At 46.9% G+C, this 18337-nt stretch overlaps 3 protein-coding genes across 4 annotated transcripts in view; 2 read left to right on the top strand and 1 right to left on the bottom strand.

Annotated features, from left to right (window-relative positions):
- The first annotated feature begins 350 nt into the window (after positions 1-350).
- On the top strand, positions 351-5654 carry plag1 (pleiomorphic adenoma gene 1). The gene is made up of 2 exons (XM_056434629.1): positions 351-598; positions 1447-5654. Exons 1-2 carry the CDS (start codon positions 351-353, stop codon positions 2612-2614), a joined length of 1416 nt encoding a protein of 471 aa, XP_056290604.1. The 3' UTR covers positions 2615-5654.
- A 5366-nt stretch (positions 5655-11020) lies between these two features.
- On the top strand, positions 11021-12478 carry mos (v-mos Moloney murine sarcoma viral oncogene homolog). Its single transcript, XM_056434119.1, has one exon. The coding sequence runs from the start codon at positions 11065-11067 to the stop codon at positions 12079-12081; it is 1017 nt and encodes a 338-aa protein (XP_056290094.1). The 5' UTR covers positions 11021-11064; the 3' UTR covers positions 12082-12478.
- Positions 12479-13197: 719 nt separating this feature from the next.
- Positions 13198-18337, bottom strand: part of steap2 (STEAP family member 2, metalloreductase) — a 7442-nt gene continuing 2302 nt past the window's right edge. Inside the window, exons 4-8 of one of the 2 annotated variants that reach the window (XM_056433961.1) lie at positions 17007-17426; positions 16728-16894; positions 15219-15746; positions 14510-14674; positions 13198-13797 (exon numbers count right to left, since the gene is read on the bottom strand). In XM_056433961.1, the coding sequence (XP_056289936.1) occupies positions 13501-13797; positions 14510-14674; positions 15219-15746; positions 16728-16894; positions 17007-17391 (1542 nt within the window). In that variant the 5' untranslated portion in view covers positions 17392-17426 and the 3' untranslated portion in view covers positions 13198-13500. Of the gene's footprint in view, positions 13798-14509; positions 14675-15218; positions 15747-16727; positions 16895-17006 lie in introns of both variants that reach the window. The other variant, XM_056433962.1, reaches the window with a different exon arrangement.

Genomic DNA, 18337 nt, shown 5'->3' on the forward strand with positions numbered 1-18337 from the left:
TTCGGTCACATGACCATGTCGACTCAAGCCAGCTTCATGTTACCAGTCAGACAGGATCACCGGCCTTCTCTCCGGCTCGGTGAAACCCAAAGAGAGTCGGGTTAAGTCCGACTGGTTTGGAGAGGAGGGGCATATCCTTTGATTTATGACTTTTGAGTCTCCTTTGTACCGCCGTCAAACTGAACCTGTACCGTGGACGTGACGTTCTCTCTCTCTCTCTCTCTCTCTCTCTCTCTCTCAGGCCCCTGACTCCGGGCGGTGTTGAGCACATGAAACTGGATAGAACGATTGCATCAGTACCAGTCGGGCACCGCGCCCCAGTCCATGTAGCGGGTCGTCCTTAGAGTGCCATGGCCACAGGAACCCAGGGCCACCGCGACCACGTCCTGGAGAGAACCAAGCTCGCCGCGTCGGCGGGGAGGCGCAGGAGAGCGGAGGGGAAGCCCAAGAAGAACTTCCCGTGCCAGGAGTGCCAGAAGGCGTTCAACAGCCTGGAGAAGCTGAAGGTGCACTCGTACTCGCACTCGGGGGAGAGACCGTACCGCTGCTCCCAGCCCGACTGCACCAAGGCCTTCGTCTCCAAGTACAAGCTGCTACGGTACGAGCCTGAGGAGTGACCTCCACACGTCCACGAGTGTGTGTTGTGTGCATGTCGTTGTAAAGCGTGTCTACTGGCAGGTAGGCCCCTCGTGGCGCGCAGGCTCCTCCCCTTTTGCCCTGGATGAGAAAAGTGCCCCTTTCTGCTGGAGCCACATTTTCTCTCCATTAATAAGTATTTAAGAATAAAAATGACTCTCTATGTCATCGATTCCCCCAAAAGAGACAATCAGTGAATTCAACCAAGAGAACAAAGTCAGAACAACAAGAATACAGAAAGTCAGACTACAAAAATACCATCAGTAATACCACAAGTAATACCACGAGTAATACCATGAATAATACCACAAGTAATACCACAAGTAATACCACAAGTAATACCACAAGTAATACCATGAATAATACCACAAGTAATACCACAAGTAAAACCACAAGTAATACCATGAGTAATACCACAAGTAATACCATGAATAATACCACAAGTAATACCATGAGTAAAACCACAAGTAATACCATGAATAATACCACAAGTAATACCATGAGTAATACCACAAGTAATACCATGAATAATACCACAAGTAATACCACAAGTAATACCATGAATAATACCACAAGTAATACCACAAGTAATACCACAAGTAAAACCACAAGTAATACCATGAATAATACCACAAGTAAAACCACAAGTAATACCAGGAGTAATACCACAAGTAATACCATGAATAATACCACAAGTAATACCATGAGTAATACCACAAGTAATACCATGAATAATACCACAAGTAATACCACAAGTAAAACCACAAGTATGATGTTCTTGAGCTCATGGCGTGTGTCTTGTGTTCCAAGGCATATGGCGACTCACTCGCCGGAGAAAAACCACAAGTGTTCGTACTGCGAGAAGATGTTCCACCGCAAGGACCACCTGAAGAACCACCTGCACACGCACGACCCCTACAAGGAGGCGTTCGGCTGCCAGGAGTGCGGCAAGACCTACAACACCAAGCTGGGCTTCAAGCGCCACCTCGCCCTGCACGCCGCCAACAGCGGGGACCTCACCTGCCAGGTGTGCCTGCAGCCGTTCCCCAGCACCGGCGTCCTCCTGGAGCACCTGAAGACGCACGCCGGCAAGTCCTCCGGCGGCACCAAAGAGAAGAAGCACCGCTGCGAGCACTGCGAGCGCCGCTTCTACACCCGCAAGGACGTGCGGCGCCACATGGTGGTGCACACGGGACGCAAGGACTTCCTGTGCCAGTACTGCGCCCAGCGCTTCGGCAGGAAGGACCACCTGACGCGGCACGTGAAGAAGAGCCACGCCCGCGAGCTGCTGAGGGTCAAGACCGAGCCCGCCGATTCGCTGGAGCCCGGCGGCGGCTACGACTCGGCGTCCGGGGGCGTCAAAGGCGAGGCGCCGCACCAGCTCGGCATGTACGCCGGCCCCGGCCTGGAGGCGGAGCCCTTCCCCGCGGCCACGCACCCGTTCTCCTTCAAGTACCCGCTGGGTTCCACCTTTACCTCATACGCCGCCGCCGCCGCCGCGCAGGAGCGGGAGCACAACCTGAAGGGAGAGCTGGAGTCCTACCTGATGGAGCTGCAGAGCGCCATGCCCTCGTCCTCCGCCGCCCAGGAGCCACAAGTCTCCGCCTCCAAACTGGAGCTGGAGCCTCAAGTGGGCTTGGAGGAGGTCAAGATGTCCAATCAGGCGACTGCGGCCGCCGCCGCGGGCGACTTCCTGGCATCTTCCTCCTCTCTGATGGACTTCTCACAGCTTTTCAACTTCCTGCCCCTCAACGGGCCGCCGTACAGCCCGGCCGGCGGCAGCGGGGCGCAGCAGGGCGCGGCCTATCCGCCCGGCGAGGAGCCCGCCGCGCCTCTGGTCCAGCTGCCCCTCCGTCCTCCGGAAGGCCCGGAGGCGGCGGCGGCGGGGGGGGGTCCGCTTCAAAGGCTCCCCTCCTCCTTCATATCCAACCTGAGCACGCCCACCACACTGCCCCGCTTCCACCAAGCCTTTCAGTGACCCAGTATGTACGCCGCCCGGCACACACACACACACACACACACACTCAATCGGCTTTCTCATTGCGGCGGTTGGCATGGTTTCTTTTCACCGAGTGAGCTTTTTATCGGTGAGTTGGCGTCTTCTCCACATCGTGTTCACTTTATGAGAGAAAATCGATCCTCTTTTGTGGATATGCCCAATTTCTCAATTTCTTGCCATCGGCGTTTCCGATTATCAAGAGAAATTTTCCTTTTCAAAGAGACGCAGGATCAAAAGTTCTCTCAACACCTTTAATCAAACCAGTTTTTCCGCAATAATGTGAACGTGGCTTAACGGCGAGAGCTGTGTCGCTTTAAACGGGAATTAGTGGAGCAGTTCCGTAGAGATGAATACTCAGTCATTAGATTGCAGAGACGTTATTTTCTTTCCTCGACCCCCCAGGCTTTGAGTAGATAGTCCCAAGGAAGCAGAAGTTCAATGGATATATCTATCTATATTGTTTGATGTCTTTATTCTGTGTGGTAGGACCAGGAGTTCGGGGATGTTTTTCACCCATTTACATCCATTTCAAACAAAATAACAATCTACCAGATTTTGGATTAATTCGATGTTCCAGGCAGCTATTGCATTTCATTCATTTCTAATCTGTATGGAAATCAATTTATCATGTTCACGCTGCTGGATTACACATGTCAAGGTCTTTTACGATACGCAGTGACATTGCAGGAGACAAACAGCTTCCGGAAATTAAGAAAATTCAATAGGAATTTGTCAAATGGGCTTTTACGGAATTTCTTTCAGAAAGTGGAAGTAGTGAAAAACATCGATCTGGTTTCTTTTGATCGATCCCGAAAGCAGAAGTTCATCCACATGATTATAGACGAGGTACTGAGCGACATTATCAGGGTGAAACATTCCATTGGTTGGTCAAGTTTGAGCTTAATTATGCAACAGTGGGGACTTTTTCATTCAAGGTTCACGTCTTTGGTTTGGTGTCAGGGGATAACACACAAAAAAACTCCCAAACTGCCCAACCCACAGCTTCCAGACACACAGCATCCCCTCCACCAAGGCATTTGGATGAGACGATGCTGACGAGCCCGTCTACCTCCCAGTGGATTATTTTAACTCCTTAGATTAGAGTAGATTACGTTGTGAATTATCCGTCTATCAGTTTAGAAGTTGTCGATTGAATGCAGAAAGACGATTTTACATCCGAAAGATATGTGACTTTAAGTGTTCATATTCAGTCCCATTGCATCGTTGTGTTTAGTATATCACAACAGGTCATAAAAAAGCAAATGGAGATCTTTAAAACTGACTGGGAAGGGTAGGAGGATTGAAACTTGAGTCTGCATAGTTTCATTTATGTTTGAATGAACCGCCTCTTTTACTTTGAAAAACCTCTCTTCGCCCAGTAGAAACAATCTAAGACGATGTACTCCAATTTTAACATAATATTTTATTTAAAGTTTCACAAGGCACCCGACCAATATGTGCATTCAAAAGGGAAAATAGATTCCGGTCAGATTAACAGCGACTATAACAAATAGCTGCTGTATTTATTGAATATAAACTCAGACCTCGGTATAATGCTTCCAAATCCACATGTTCTTTATTTCATAACACACGCATCTTAAGTGTATCATAATTAAACTGCAGAATACAGCACTGAGTCTATCAAAAGGAGCTAAAAATAATAAAAAATAGATATTTACCAGGGAATTAAATCAGTTTATAAACCTGCTCTCTGTATACGCCTCTCGGGTCTATTCCAGACGACCGATCAGGAGAGAAACTACTCAGACTGTTAAAATAAATGATGCAGCAGGACTCGATTCACATTTAAGATACATGCTAAGTTATTATGGACAGTGTGCATTTCTTTGCTAGCACATAGCTCAAATAATGTTAAAAAAAAATACTCTTAAAAGTGAAAGGATTACCTTAACGAGCCATCTGTACTCGATGGAGAATACTTTACGATCAATTCCCGAACAATGCGTTAGCTAGTACACGCGTTAGCTAGGCAGTAAACCCAACGCCGAAGTACACGTTTGTCTACACGACATTCAGCTGCTGCTCTTTGGTTTTTAGTTTTGCGACCTCCACTTCCTCTCCTCTCTTGCACATCACCGTCTTCCTGTCCTTGCTATGTATCCTTGTTGATTGCTAGCAGCTAAACGCAAGAACCATAGTGTCTCCGAATGAAACACGGGCTGGTAAATAAACGGATTAGTTTGGCGACTATAAAACATAGACAACCACCGTTATGTCACAGCTGACATGACGTCTACCTCTGGCATTCTTACGTGTTGCTTTACCACAACGCTGAAATGGCTTTTCTCTTTTTTGCCCTTTAAAGAATCCGCTGATGTAGGTTTATCAACGCTAGCGTTAGTTAGCGTTAGCTAGCGTTAGTTAGCGTTAGCTCGAGGACAGCGCTCTACATAGTTCAATTGGTTTACCATTTTAACTGAGATGTGAAAAATGGTAAAAAGGGACAAATGCCTACCTCGATAAAAGTCTTTCTGTTTTTTGTTGTTGCTATACTTGATAGAAATATAGCGAGCAACAAACCTGGGCCAATCAGAAGGCACGCTTTCTTCTGCCAGTCTGCCATTGTACTGGTGCAGTCATACAAGACAACAGTCAGTCAGCACAGGCTGCTCAACAGGATACACATCAAATATGAAAAGAAATGGCACAAATAATGGCAGCAATCAAAATGCTCGTCATATTTTGTCAACATGTCCATGTCGGACACGTCCGCTGCATTTCACACGTCCGCTGCATTTCACACGTCCGCTGCATTTCACACGTCTGCTGCATTTCACACGTCTGCTGCATTTCACACGTCCGCTGCATTTCACACGTCTGCTGCATTTCACACGTCTGCTGCATTTCACACGTCCGCTGCATTTCACACGTCTGCTGCATTTCACACGTCCGCTGCATTTCACACGTCTGCTGCATTTCCTCCGATATTTAAATGACCATTAAAAACACAAAGTCAACACTATCCACCTTAAATGAGCCACAGGGACACGTAGATAGTGAGGACACAGGACACGTAGATAGTGAGGACACATGGGATACTGAGGACACACAGGATAGTGAGCACACATGCTAGTGAGGACACAGGATAGTGAGGACACACAGGATACTGAGGACACATGGGATACTGAGGACACACAGGATAGTGAGCACACATGCTAGTGAGGACACAGGATAGTGAGGACACACAGGATACTGAGGACACATGGGATAGTGAGGACACAGGATAGTGAGGACACAGAGGATAGTGAGGACACAGGATAGTGAGGACACAGGATAGTGAGGATATTCAGGATAGTGAGGACACACGGGATAGTGAGGACACGTAGATAGTGAGGACACATGGGACAGTGAGGACACATGGGATAGTGAGGATATTCAGGATAGTGAGGACACACAGGATAGTGAGGACACATGGGATAGTGAGGATATTCAGGATACTGAGGACACACAGGATAGTGAGCACACATGCTAGTGAGCACACATGCTAGTGAGGACACAGGATAGTGAGGACACACAGGATACTGAGGACACATGGGATAGTGAGGACAAAGGATAGTGAGGACACAGAGGATAGTGAGGACACAGGATAGTGAGGACACGTAGATAGTGAGGACACATGGGACATTGAAGACACAGGATAGTGAGGACACAGGATAGTGAGGACACAGAGGATAGTGAGGGCACAGGATAGTGAGGATATTCAGGATAGTGAGGATATTCAGGATAGTGAGGACACATAGGATAGTGAGGATACATGGGATAGTGAGGACACGTAGATAGTGAGGACACATGGGACAGTGAGGACACATGGGATCGTGAGGATATTCAGGATAGTGAGGACACATAGGATAGTGAGGACACACAGGATAGTGAGGACACGTAGATAGTGAGGACACATGGGATAGTGAGGACACACGGGATAGTGAGGACACATGGGACAGTGAGGACACATGGGATAGTGAGGACATGTAGATAGTGAGGACACACGGGATAGTGAGGACACATGGGACAGTGAGGATATGCAGGATAGTGAGGACACATGGGATAGTGAGGACCCACAGGATAGTGAGGACACATGCTAGTGAGGACACAGAGGATACTGAGGACACACGAGATAGTGAGGACACAGAATAGTGAGGACACACGCTGGGCCGTCTTTGGTTCATCATCTGTTGCTAGTCATGAGTTTTTACTGTAGTCTTTTTTCTCAATAATAATATTAATTATTATATTATTACATATATTATTAATACAAATAATAGTGCTGACAATCACTTTAAATATATCAATTTAAATGTTTAAGTCGCTCTAAACACCAAACTCATCAGGATCAGATCCACTCAGACGTATTCTTTACGTTTCAATAGTTCCTGGTTTAAAATAAAAATGACGATTAAAAACTGAGGTCAAACGCGCACCTATTAGTTATTTTATTTTATTTTTTATTTGGCATTCTGCGTATCATTGGACTTTTAAAATAAATCATGTGGATTGAACTTGTGATTAAGTGAACACGTAAAAAATAACTTTTTATTATTTTATTAAAAAGAAAGATGACACATTTCATCCGGAGAACAGACACCATTTTTTGACACCGACTCTTTTATACTTTCAAGAGTTATTGAATTGCACCCCTTGTGGCAGAAATGTGAACTGCACCGCCTGCTCCTTCACCTTTCCTCTACAGCAGTTGTCAGATGGTGCGTCCCTGATGCATATAAATATATATATATATATAACCCAATAGTATTATCATTTACCTCACATAGTCATATTGTTGTTTGTGCTCTGAAAAAAATTAATAGAAGTGTTAAGTTCCCCCGTTTCCCTCCACGAGACATGAAAGGACACAATATGTTTCTGGGTTATGTGAAATGTCGTTGAATGTGTGATATTTCAAAAGCATTTATAGAAGTTTGTTATTTTGTACCTCGCGAAAGTTTGTGGTTTTTACAAGAGATATTATTAGCAAGCCTTTTTTTGTGGTTATTATAGCACTTTTTTGTAAATGTAATGCTTTTATTTCTTCTAATACTTTTTTTTGTTTAAAAACCTTTATTACAAATGTATAGATGATATATTTAGCTCTTTTAGAGAACAATAACATGTAAATACAATATAAAATGTTTTATTTTTACAGGTACAATTTTGACAGTGTTTTCCTATCAAAGTGTCATTTTTGCTTTACTTGCACAAGTGTTCTGTGTTTCTCATTGAGGGGTCTTTTTATTAAACAATGGACCTTTAACACTCTTAAGGTTCATTGTTTTTAACACTTTTGTTTAAACACCGGTTTTTCAAAGGGCCTTCTTTGACTATTCAACACATTGTCCAATCAGATAACTCAGGGTTCGTACGGTCATGGAAAACCTGGAAAAGTCATGGAATTTATAAATGGTTATTTCCAGGCTTGGAAAAGTCCTGGAAAAAAATTAAATATAAAAAGTTTTGGAAAAGTAATGGAAATGTGTTATATTCATATATTAATTCACACAGTTTGGTTAAAAGAGTAAACATTTATATCAATATTTATTCTTTTAATCAAACTATCATTCATTTGTGTCATTTAAGGTTTATACTCGTGTATACACCGAGATATAAACAAAATGTCTGGTCATGGAAATTTGGTTTAAAGTCCTGGACACCCATTGGTCACCGTGTGTATGAACCCTGTAACTGCAGACATAATCAACTTGATGTATAACTTATACGACAGAATCCAGCATTTAATATGGAGAGAATAAAAGCAATAAACTGGATTACAGTCGAGGGAGAAAAACACATTTCCACAGTAGAAAAAGTAGAACCACATTTCCATCGTTCTAATTCCAATGTGAGCCGTGGCGCTCTTCAGTGAGAGGCACAGACCTTCAGCAATTCAATGTCAATCTTCTTTATAAGCTTCAGTGGTACCGGTGAACTTTATTGAATGTGTATGTAAGAAACACTGCAATACTGCAATCTATGTTTTGGTATTGGGAAAAAGCTGCTAACATACTTCTAAAGCTCCTCAAGGTGCAACAGACCTCTTTTTTTCTAGTTCTTAAATGTATCGTTTGTACAAAACAAAAAAGTATCCAGTTTAGCTGAACAGTCGGCACGGTTGTACTATATATAGCGACATATATTTGATTTGTACTGTGACTTTTTTGTAATATCACATGCTCCCCCCTGACCCTTCCCCCACCCCCGTGTGCGCTGCGATATCGGGGATATTGGAGGCCCGGCGGGAGATTGTTCTGAAGATGAAGATGAGAAGAAGGTCAGCGCCGACGCCGATGACTCCACGCCGCTCCAATGAGGAAGTCCGGAAAACGAACAGCATTCCAGCCATGTTGGATTTGTTATACGTTTGCATTTTTATTCATAATGCCATCCTGTGACTCGTTGCTAATTCTCAATATTTTACTTTTAAGATCTATTTTACAAACTACTGTTGTATTTTTTTATTTTTTATTATAAATATAGGCAAAGTTATTCACAAACATATGTATATATATAAGTAAATATATATGTATATGTTTTTACAGGTTGTAAAATAAAAATGAATGCTGCCGCATTTATCTGTTGTTTTTTAAAAACATTGGCATCATCCAAAGAGGCAGATTATTTATTATAACCTGTTTTGATTTTACATACCTTGCTGCTATGAGAGAAAAGAACTGCAGGCGTCAACTCCAGTGTTTCTACACCATGAAAAGCTCAATAAATGGAAGAGAAGGATCCAACTTGCAGCTCTGTTTGGTCATTCATCAAAATGTGTCAGAAATCATAAAGTTGTGTCTTCTTTTGAGGCTCTTTCCTCTCTGTGTTCCTCTGTGTGTGTGTGTGTGGGGGGGGGGGGGGGGGCGGCTTAAAGCTTAAATAGTGAGGCACTGATGAGGGGAAGTGCTGCAGGTGAGATGGGCATGGGGCAGCAGGTGTGGGGGATGAGACCTGATGCTGGGGAAGGATCTGAAATGACAGGAGTCTGAAACATGGGACACAAATGTCCATTAAAGTTGGTGCTAATTCATATAAAAACATCCCGAGGTAAATATGGGAGCTTCAGGAGAACTCTGGACAGGGAGAAGGGGCATAGCATGTGTCCGGCTACACAATCTGTTCATTTACTTCATGTTTCCTCTCATAACCACGATAAGACATTATTTCACTTCTAGACATGAAGTGCTCAGCTCGTCTTCGATCCGGCTCTTAGCCTCGTCCCTTTAGGCTAGTCCTCAGCTCGTCTTCGATCCGGCTCTCAGCCTCGTCCCTATAGGCTAGTCCTCAGCTCGTCTTCGATCCGGCTCTCAGCCTCGTCCCTATAGGCTAGTCCTCTTTGGTTTTTCCTGTCTGAACATGAGAGATAGAGATGTGGAGTGAAAAGAGGAAGACTTGCTCATCATAATAATAATAATGATAATAATAACCTTCAATTTTATATAGCGCTTCTCTAAATACCCGAAGTCGCTTACAGAGTCCAGAGTCCAGTAGTCATACACACACACAGTCATCCCGGTGGTGGTGAGCTACATCAGTAGCCACAGCTGCCCTGGGGCAGACTGACGGACTGATCATCTGATGCTGCTGGGCTCAGGCGTTGAAGTCATTCACAAACCCACTTCAACCATCTCTACTCCACTGGTCACATGTACAGAGGGGCGGGGCTATCCCAACATGAAGGGTTACACGTGGGTCAGGTCATGTGACCAACGCTCTGGGTATTCCAGCTCAAACTAATCCTCCTTCCTGTTGTCCGGGGCCTTGATGTGTTCAGATTGTTGTCCCTCAGATGATCCAACAAGTCCATTTTGACATTCTAATGATCGGACGAGGTCCATATGATCATAATAACGCTGTAAAGTCGATGCTCTCCAAGCTCTCCTGAAGGTTTCTTCCCTTTTTTCTCTCCCCGCAAGTTTTTTTTCTACTTTTTTGGGAGTTTTTTGTATTTCTTGGGAGTTGTTCCTGATCCGATGTGAGGTCCTGGGACCGGGATGCCGAATGTGCACACATTGTAAATCCTTCTGAGGGGAGTTTATAATTTGTGATATATAAAATAATAAAATAAACTGACTTGAATAAGGAAACAGAACAACAGAAAACAGCTGACTGAACACAGAGACGTCTGAGCTGATAAATATGCATCCCGTGGAATGCACACGTGCAGTAGTTTACTTTTTTGTGTGTGTTGAGAAACACACAAATATGATTGTGCTTTAATACCACAGGATACATGTGGCCCCGCCCCCTAAACTGAGTTGAACCACCGGGGCGAACCCGTTGAACCCAAACAGGACGCAGTGTGCACTCCCCGCCACCAGGGGTCGCTGTGGCCAGTGTGTGTGTTTGAGTGCTGAAAAGCTCGGAGCAGACCGAGTCCCGGCTCAGTCCGCAGCAGACCGGCTCCCTCCCGGTCCCTCACGATGCCGTCTCCCATCCCCGCGACCCGCCTGCTGCCCAAGGACATGTTCCCGTGCCTGGACATCGGGACCTGCAGCAGCCCGCTCACCAAGCACTCCCTCGGGACCCAGCTCCAGGTCCCGGTCCAGAGGCTCCACGGCAAGACCGCCAGCCGGCTCTGGTCCACCGTGATCTACTGGAAGGAGATACGCGCGCTGCTGCCCGTGGGCTCCGGAGGGTTCGGCTCCGTGTACAAGGCCCAGTACCTCGGGGAGACCGTGGCCCTGAAGCGGGTCAAGAAGTGCACCAAGAACAAGCTGGCGTCGCGCCAGAGCTTCTGGGCCGAGCTGAACGCGGCGCACCTGCGCCACCCGAACGTGGTGCGCGTCATCGCGGCGACCACCTGCGTGCCGCCGGACTTCGGGGACGAGAGCAGCATCGGAACCGTCCTGATGGAGTTCGTGGGGGATGAGAACCTGCAGCAGATAATTTCGGACAGCGCGCAGCCGCTCGGGGAGGACCGGTGGCTCCGGTACGCCGCGGACATCGCGCGCGGGTTGCGCTTCCTCCACGCGCACTGCGTCGTGCACCTGGACATCAAGCCGGCCAACGTGCTGCTGTCCAGCGGGGACGTGTGCAAAATAGCGGATTTCGGCTGTTCCCTGAAACTGGACCGCGGCTGCGAGGTGAGCGCCATCAGCCCGCGCGTGAGCCACGTGGGCGGCACGTACACGCACCGCGCGCCGGAGCTGCTGAAGGGCGAGGCGCTGTCCCCCAAGGCGGACGTGTACTCGTTCGGCATCACCCTGTGGCAGCTGATGACCAGAGAGCAGCCGTACACCGGGGACCGGCAGCACGTGCTCTACGCGGTGGTGGCGCACAACCTGCGGCCGTCCGTTCTGGATCACCCGGTGTTCCGGTCGGAGCGGGGCCCGGTGTGCCGGAGCGCGCTTGGCCGCTGCTGGAGCGCGGAGGGCCGCTGCAGACCCGCGGCCGAGGAGCTGCTGCCGCTCCTGGAGACGCTGCGCGCGCCGCGGTGACTCCACGGCTCCGGGACTAAAGGATGGACTTTTAAAAAGTTTTTTTTTTTTTTTTTAGGGAAGGTTCTGCTCTGCACTTTCCTCACCTTGAGTGACTGAGTGAGGTTCTGCTGGGCCACGCTGTAGAACCAACTGGTGATAAAAACCCAGCATTACGCACGTTGCTGTGCGTCTTGGTTCCGGTCCAATGCGTCCCCCGTTCTCTTGAACGATGTAAAAGAAAAACTACTCTGTAGATGCCATGTTGGTGAACGTGAGCTGCATTATTTATATTATTGTTCCGTACTCATGTTTTTAAGTGGATGTAGTCCTTGATGACGCGCCTTGGCGCATCAGTTGATGTATCGTGAGATGTTTATGTGTGATGGGGTTTCATTAAAATTATTTTAATATACTATGTGGTGCTTCTCGACTCTTCCTCACATCATCATCACCTTGTCTGAGGGCTCAGGTGTGTGAACCCTCACTGGGAGGAGGAAACCACCACAGGTGTCTCTACCTTCCTTACGTCACGATGGTCATGTGATTAATTTCTGTTAATAAATGCACCTAATGTGTAAAACATTTGAATCCATGTAACTTATGTTACTTCGTGTGTGAGACTCCATTGCTGATTCAATGCTCAGGGGATTTTAGGTCAGCGTGAACAAATACTATTCTAGACTAACTTTGTTTGTTAAAACATCTCCCGTCACTATCATAATACTGATACGATACCTAGATATCATGGAGAGCAACCTATCACGGCATAATTCTCACTGTTCTATGGACCATCTGTAGAAATATTGTAATTCAGGGTCACACTCGGGTCACTGTTGGTGTTCCTCCTCCTCAGAAGGGAACTCTTCACTTCCTCTTCCTCACGCTGTGGAAGTCCCTGGTCACAAAGAAATGGAGGCAGGTTTCCCAAAATGTTACTGTTTCTTTAAATGAACTTGTCTGTCTTAACATTTAGTTTCTTCTCACTCGTCTTGTTTCTTATGTTGCTGCCTTGAAAAAGAGATTTTTAATCTCACCTGGTTAAATAAAGGTTTAATAAAATAAAAAAACTTAGTCAGGGCCACAATTATTTAGATTTTGACTTCTTTTTACACAAATGAAATGACACATTAAACATGTAATTAAAGTGAAGCTTTAATTCAATGGACAGAACACTATTGCATTAAATGTTTAATTACAATTAAATTACACAGTTCAGAGGTTCTGAAGTATTTTTGACATTTGTCTTCCAAACATTTGGAATATTTAATTCTTACAATTTTTAAATGGACAAACAAGACACGATAGTCGCACACAGTGTGTAGTTATAGTGAACGTCAACGGCTAATAAATACACAATTCACCCACAACTGTTCAGTAACAGGAGCTCATCCACTCAGGGAGCTTATCCGTCATGTGAGTATCCAATCGGGGCGCGGCTCACATGACGGTCACTCTCTCCGGGGACACGTGGGCGGCCGAGCCCATGGGCTCCAGGCGCTGGCCGCGGTGGCGCCGGCCGGTGTCCAGGCCGCGGCGGATCCCGTGGAGCTTCCGGGCCACGCAGGGCAGCAGCATCAGGACCTTGCCCAGGATGACGCACACGGGCAGCGCCAACGCCACCACGAAGCCCGGCGGCAGGTAGAAGCGGTAGGCGCCCTCCTCGAAGGCCCGCTTCCAGCCGAACAGCAGGCCGTGGGCGGTGGCGATGAGCAGCGCGATGTAGCCCAGCGTGGACTGAGAGCGGAGACAGGAAGTGACAGACAGGAAGGGACATACGGCAAAGAGACGACACAGAGCGACAGGTACACTACCGTTCAAAGGTTTGGGGTCACACAGACAATTTGGTGTTTTCCATGAAAACTCACTTTTATTTATCAAATAAATTGCTAAATGAATATAAAATATAGTCAAGACATTGAGAAAGTTATAAGTAATGATTTTTATTGTAAATATGAATGTTCTTCAAGACCAGTTTTATAGCTTCTCTCACCAGCATAACTGTTTTCAGCTGCGCTCGCATAAAAAGTTTTTTTAAGGGTTTTCTACCCCTCCGCTAGTCTTCTAAGGCGATAACACAATGTTCCATTAGAACACTGGAGATGGGCCTCTACACACCTCTGTAGAGACTTCATTAGATACCAGAGAATAGTCATCTACTATGAAGAGAGTGGATTTATGATTCATTTAATGTTAGCTTCATTGAAAAAAACAGCTTTACTTTGAAAAATAAAGACATTTCTAAGTGACCTCAAACATTTGAACGGTAGTGTACATTGTGACTTTCCCTCTTTGGATTATCCCAATCCATCCCAGAAATATGAACAGAAACCAAAGAAAAAAATTCTCTTTACAAGCCTGGAACTCTTTAAAGTTTCTTTGAGTATGTAGTGGTCTCTGTATGTGTGTGTGTGTCTCTGAGTGTGTGTATGTGTGTCTCTGTGTGTACCTGTATGAAGCTGAACTCCCTCCAGTTGAGCGTGCTGTGCACAGAGGGGATGGAGGTGATGGCCAGCAGCGACAGCAGCCCCAGGCTCATGATCCCGAAGGAGACGTACATCTCCACCCTCCACACCTCCTCCTCGTTCCACGCGTTCTCTACGTTGGCCTGAACCTGACAAACACAAAGGGATTCAACACTATCGCCATCTTTCACTGCAGGGTCAATGCAGTGATCACAGACGTGTGGATGGACCCTCGTGGACGTGAGCAGAACTTATGACTATTGAGTGTGTGTGTACAGAATTTGATTATGGATAAATTATTTATATATATATATATATATATTTGCAGGCACTAACGTGTATTTGCATTTCAATTCCCTTGAATGTATCCATGAGTGGATATTATGGACCCATTATTTAGATTTTTGATCTTTCAGGTATTATTTGCCATCAAATGGATATCCTTCAGAGAGTGATGTGAGTCAACCAATGATGTGACGTCATCAATCAACCAATGATGTGTGGTCATCAATCAACCAATGATGTGATGTCATCAATCAACCAATTATGTAATGTCATCAATCAACCAATGATGTAACGTCATCACTCAGTCGACCGATGATGTAACGCCATCAGTCAACCGATGATGTAACGCCATAGGTCAACCGATGATGTAACGCCATAGGTCAACCGAGGACGTGACGCCCCACTGACCTGCTGGTACGCCGTGTTGAGCAGCAGGTACCTCTCAGACCTCCTCATGGGCAGACACAGGCTGTAGACCACGTGGACAGCGGCCAGGAAGAAGCTGAGGAGGCCCAGTTGTTTGCGGCTCTGCAGCCAGCCCTCCAGCCAGTGGGGGAAGTGTCTGTATTTGGTCCCGTAGTAGAGCTGGTGGGCGGCGGCCAGCTGGCCCGCCAGGTACACCAGGGCCAAGAGAGTGATGGCGACCGTGGGCAGAGTCCGGTTCACCAGCTCGATGGGGATCTTGTAGAAGTCGCTCTGCTTGTGCTTCACGTACGGGTGGACGACATCGCGCACGAAAGAGTAGGCGAAGAAGAAGATGGAGAGGGCGACGGCGGCGAGGACGGGGCCCTTCCAGCCAGGAAACAACTGGATGGGAATGTTCTCGATGTCCCGCGAGGAGGACAGCGTGCCCATGTCCACCGGCAGGAAGTGGAGCCGGCGGGCTAACTCCATGATCTGATGTCGAGCCTCCACCGAGTCGCTGCAGATGAACACCTGAAGACACCCAGGGAGAACCGTGAGGACATCTGCACCTGGAAATACACTGTCCTCCTTCTACGAAGAACCATCACCTGCTGAAGAACCACGCTTTTGTTTGAGGCACCATAATAGGTTCTTTGAAGAACCCTGGTTTGAAAGGTTCTTTGTGGAACCACAGATGGTGCCTTAAAGAACCACGTTTGAAGGTTCTTTGTGGAACCAAAGATGGTGCCTTAAAGAACCATGTTTGAAAGGTTCTTTGAGGAACCAAAGATGGTGCCTTAAAGAACTATGTTTGAAAGGTTCTTTGAGGAACCAAAAATGGTGCCTTAAAGAACCATGTTTGAAAGGTTCTTTGAGGAACCAAAAATGGTGCCTTAAAGAACCATGTTTGAAGGTTCTTTGTGGAACCAAAAAGGGTGCCTTAAAGAACCATTTTGAAAGGTTCCTTGAGACACCAATATAGGTTATTTGAAGAACTATTTAACGAAATGGTTCTTTAAAGAACCCTGGTTTGAAAGGTTCTTTGTGGAACCAGAAATGGTGCCTTAAAGAACCATGTTTGAAGGTTCTTTGAGACACCTTTATAGGATCTTTGTAGAACTCTTTAAGGAAATGTTTATTTAAAGAACCCTGGTTTGAAAGTTCTTTTTGGAACCAGAAATGTTGCCTTAAAGAACCATGTTTGAAGGTTCTTTGAGACACCTTAATAGGATCTTTGTAGAACTCTTTAAGGAAATGGTTCTTTAAAGAACCCTGGTTTGAAAGCTTCCTTGTGGAACCAAAAATGGTGCCTTGAAGAACCATTTTTTAAAGGTTCTTTGGGACACCTTTATAGGTCCTTTGAAGAACTCTTTCAGGACATGGTTCTTTAAAGAACCCTGGTTTAAAAGGTTCTTTGAGGAACCAGAAGTGGTTCTTCTATGGCATCACTCTGAAGAACAATTTTCGGTTCCGGATGGACCTAGACTAGGACTAGAACCCGAGTGCTCGTACCCGTGTGCTGGCGTCTTTGGGGCAGCTCTGCTGCATCGCCCAGGCCGAGATGACGTTGAAGCCTTTGACCGCAACGGAGTCCGGCAGCAGCGCGGCTAGGTACTCGGCGTTGGACTCTGGGTACTGGTTCACCCTCCGGTTGTTACTCACGTCCACCAGGATCTTACCTGCGGGACACCAACACAGAGCCGCGATGTCTGGAGTTAAGGCCGTAAACAGGTCCTCAGTTGTCCTCCTCTTTCACATTTGGACTCTAAAACATTCTCGACTTGTCGTTACCCTCCAGGAGGTGCTTCAGGTCCCACAGGACCGAGTAGTACTCCCGGCGGATCGCCAGGAACACGACGCCGGCCTTCGCCACGGCGTCCTCGTGGTGCGTCACGTCGACCACGTGAGGAAACGACCGCGCCGCCGCTTCGGGGTGGCGGCTGCCCACCACCACGTGGAAGCCGCAGCGCAGGAGGCGGACGGTGAGGCACTTGGAGAAGTCGCCCGAGCCCAGGACGGCCACCGTGGAGCGGGGCGGCCGGCGGGAAGTCTCCGGGTCTCCGGCGCCGCCCTTGGCGCCGTTGGGCAGGAAGCAGGCCGCGGCGGGTCGCAGGTGGTGGGAGGACGGGAGGAATAAAGGACTCCTGCTGCCGGCCATCATCGAGATGGAGTCCATGCTGCTTCTGGGCTAGTTAGGAGAGCTGAGAGGGTCTGAGGGAGGTGAAGGGAAATTGAGACGTGGACTAAAGTTAGACCTGGAGTCCTCCGTTACATTGAGATGTGGACTAAAGTTAGACCAGGAGTCCTCCATCACAGTGAGATGTGGACTAAAGTTAGACCAGGAGTCCTCCATCACATTGAGACATGGACTAAAGTTAGACCAGGAGTCCTCCATCACATTGAGACATGGACTAAAGTTAGACCAGGAGTCCTCCATCACATTCAGATGTGGACTAAAGTTAGACCAGGAGTCCTCCATCACATTGAGATATGGACTAAAGTTAGACCAGGAGTCCTCCATCACATTGAGACGTGGACTAAAGTTAGACTAGAAGTCCTCTATCACATTGAGACATGGACTAAAGTTAGACCGGGAGTCCTCCGTCACATTAAGACGTGGACTAAAGTCCTCCATCACATTAAGATGTGGACTAAAGTTAGACCAGGAGTCCTCCATCACATTGAGATGTGGACTAAAGTTAGACCGGGAGTCCTCCGTCACATTAAGACGTGGACTAAAGTCCTCCGTCACATTGAGATGTGGACTAAAGTTAGACCGGGAGTCCTCCGTTACATTGAGATGTGGACTAAAGTTAGACCAGGAGTCCTCCATCACATTGAGATATGGACTAAAGTTAGACCAGGAGTCCTCCATCACATTGAGATGTGGACTAAAGTTAGACCAGGAGTCCTCCGTCACATTGAGACATGGACTAAAGTCCTCCATCACATTAAGACGTGGACTAAAGTTAGACCGGGAGTCCTCCATCACAGTGAGATGTGGACTAAAGTTAGACCAGGAGTCCTCCATCACAGTGAGATGTGGACTAAAGTTAGACCAGGAGTCCTCTATCACATTGAGACATGGACTAGAGTTAGACCTGGAGTCCTCCATCACAGTG

Source organism: Pseudoliparis swirei, chromosome 16 (assembly GCF_029220125.1).
Source record: "Pseudoliparis swirei isolate HS2019 ecotype Mariana Trench chromosome 16, NWPU_hadal_v1, whole genome shotgun sequence".
Classification (NCBI taxonomy): domain Eukaryota; kingdom Metazoa; phylum Chordata; class Actinopteri; order Perciformes; family Liparidae; genus Pseudoliparis; species Pseudoliparis swirei.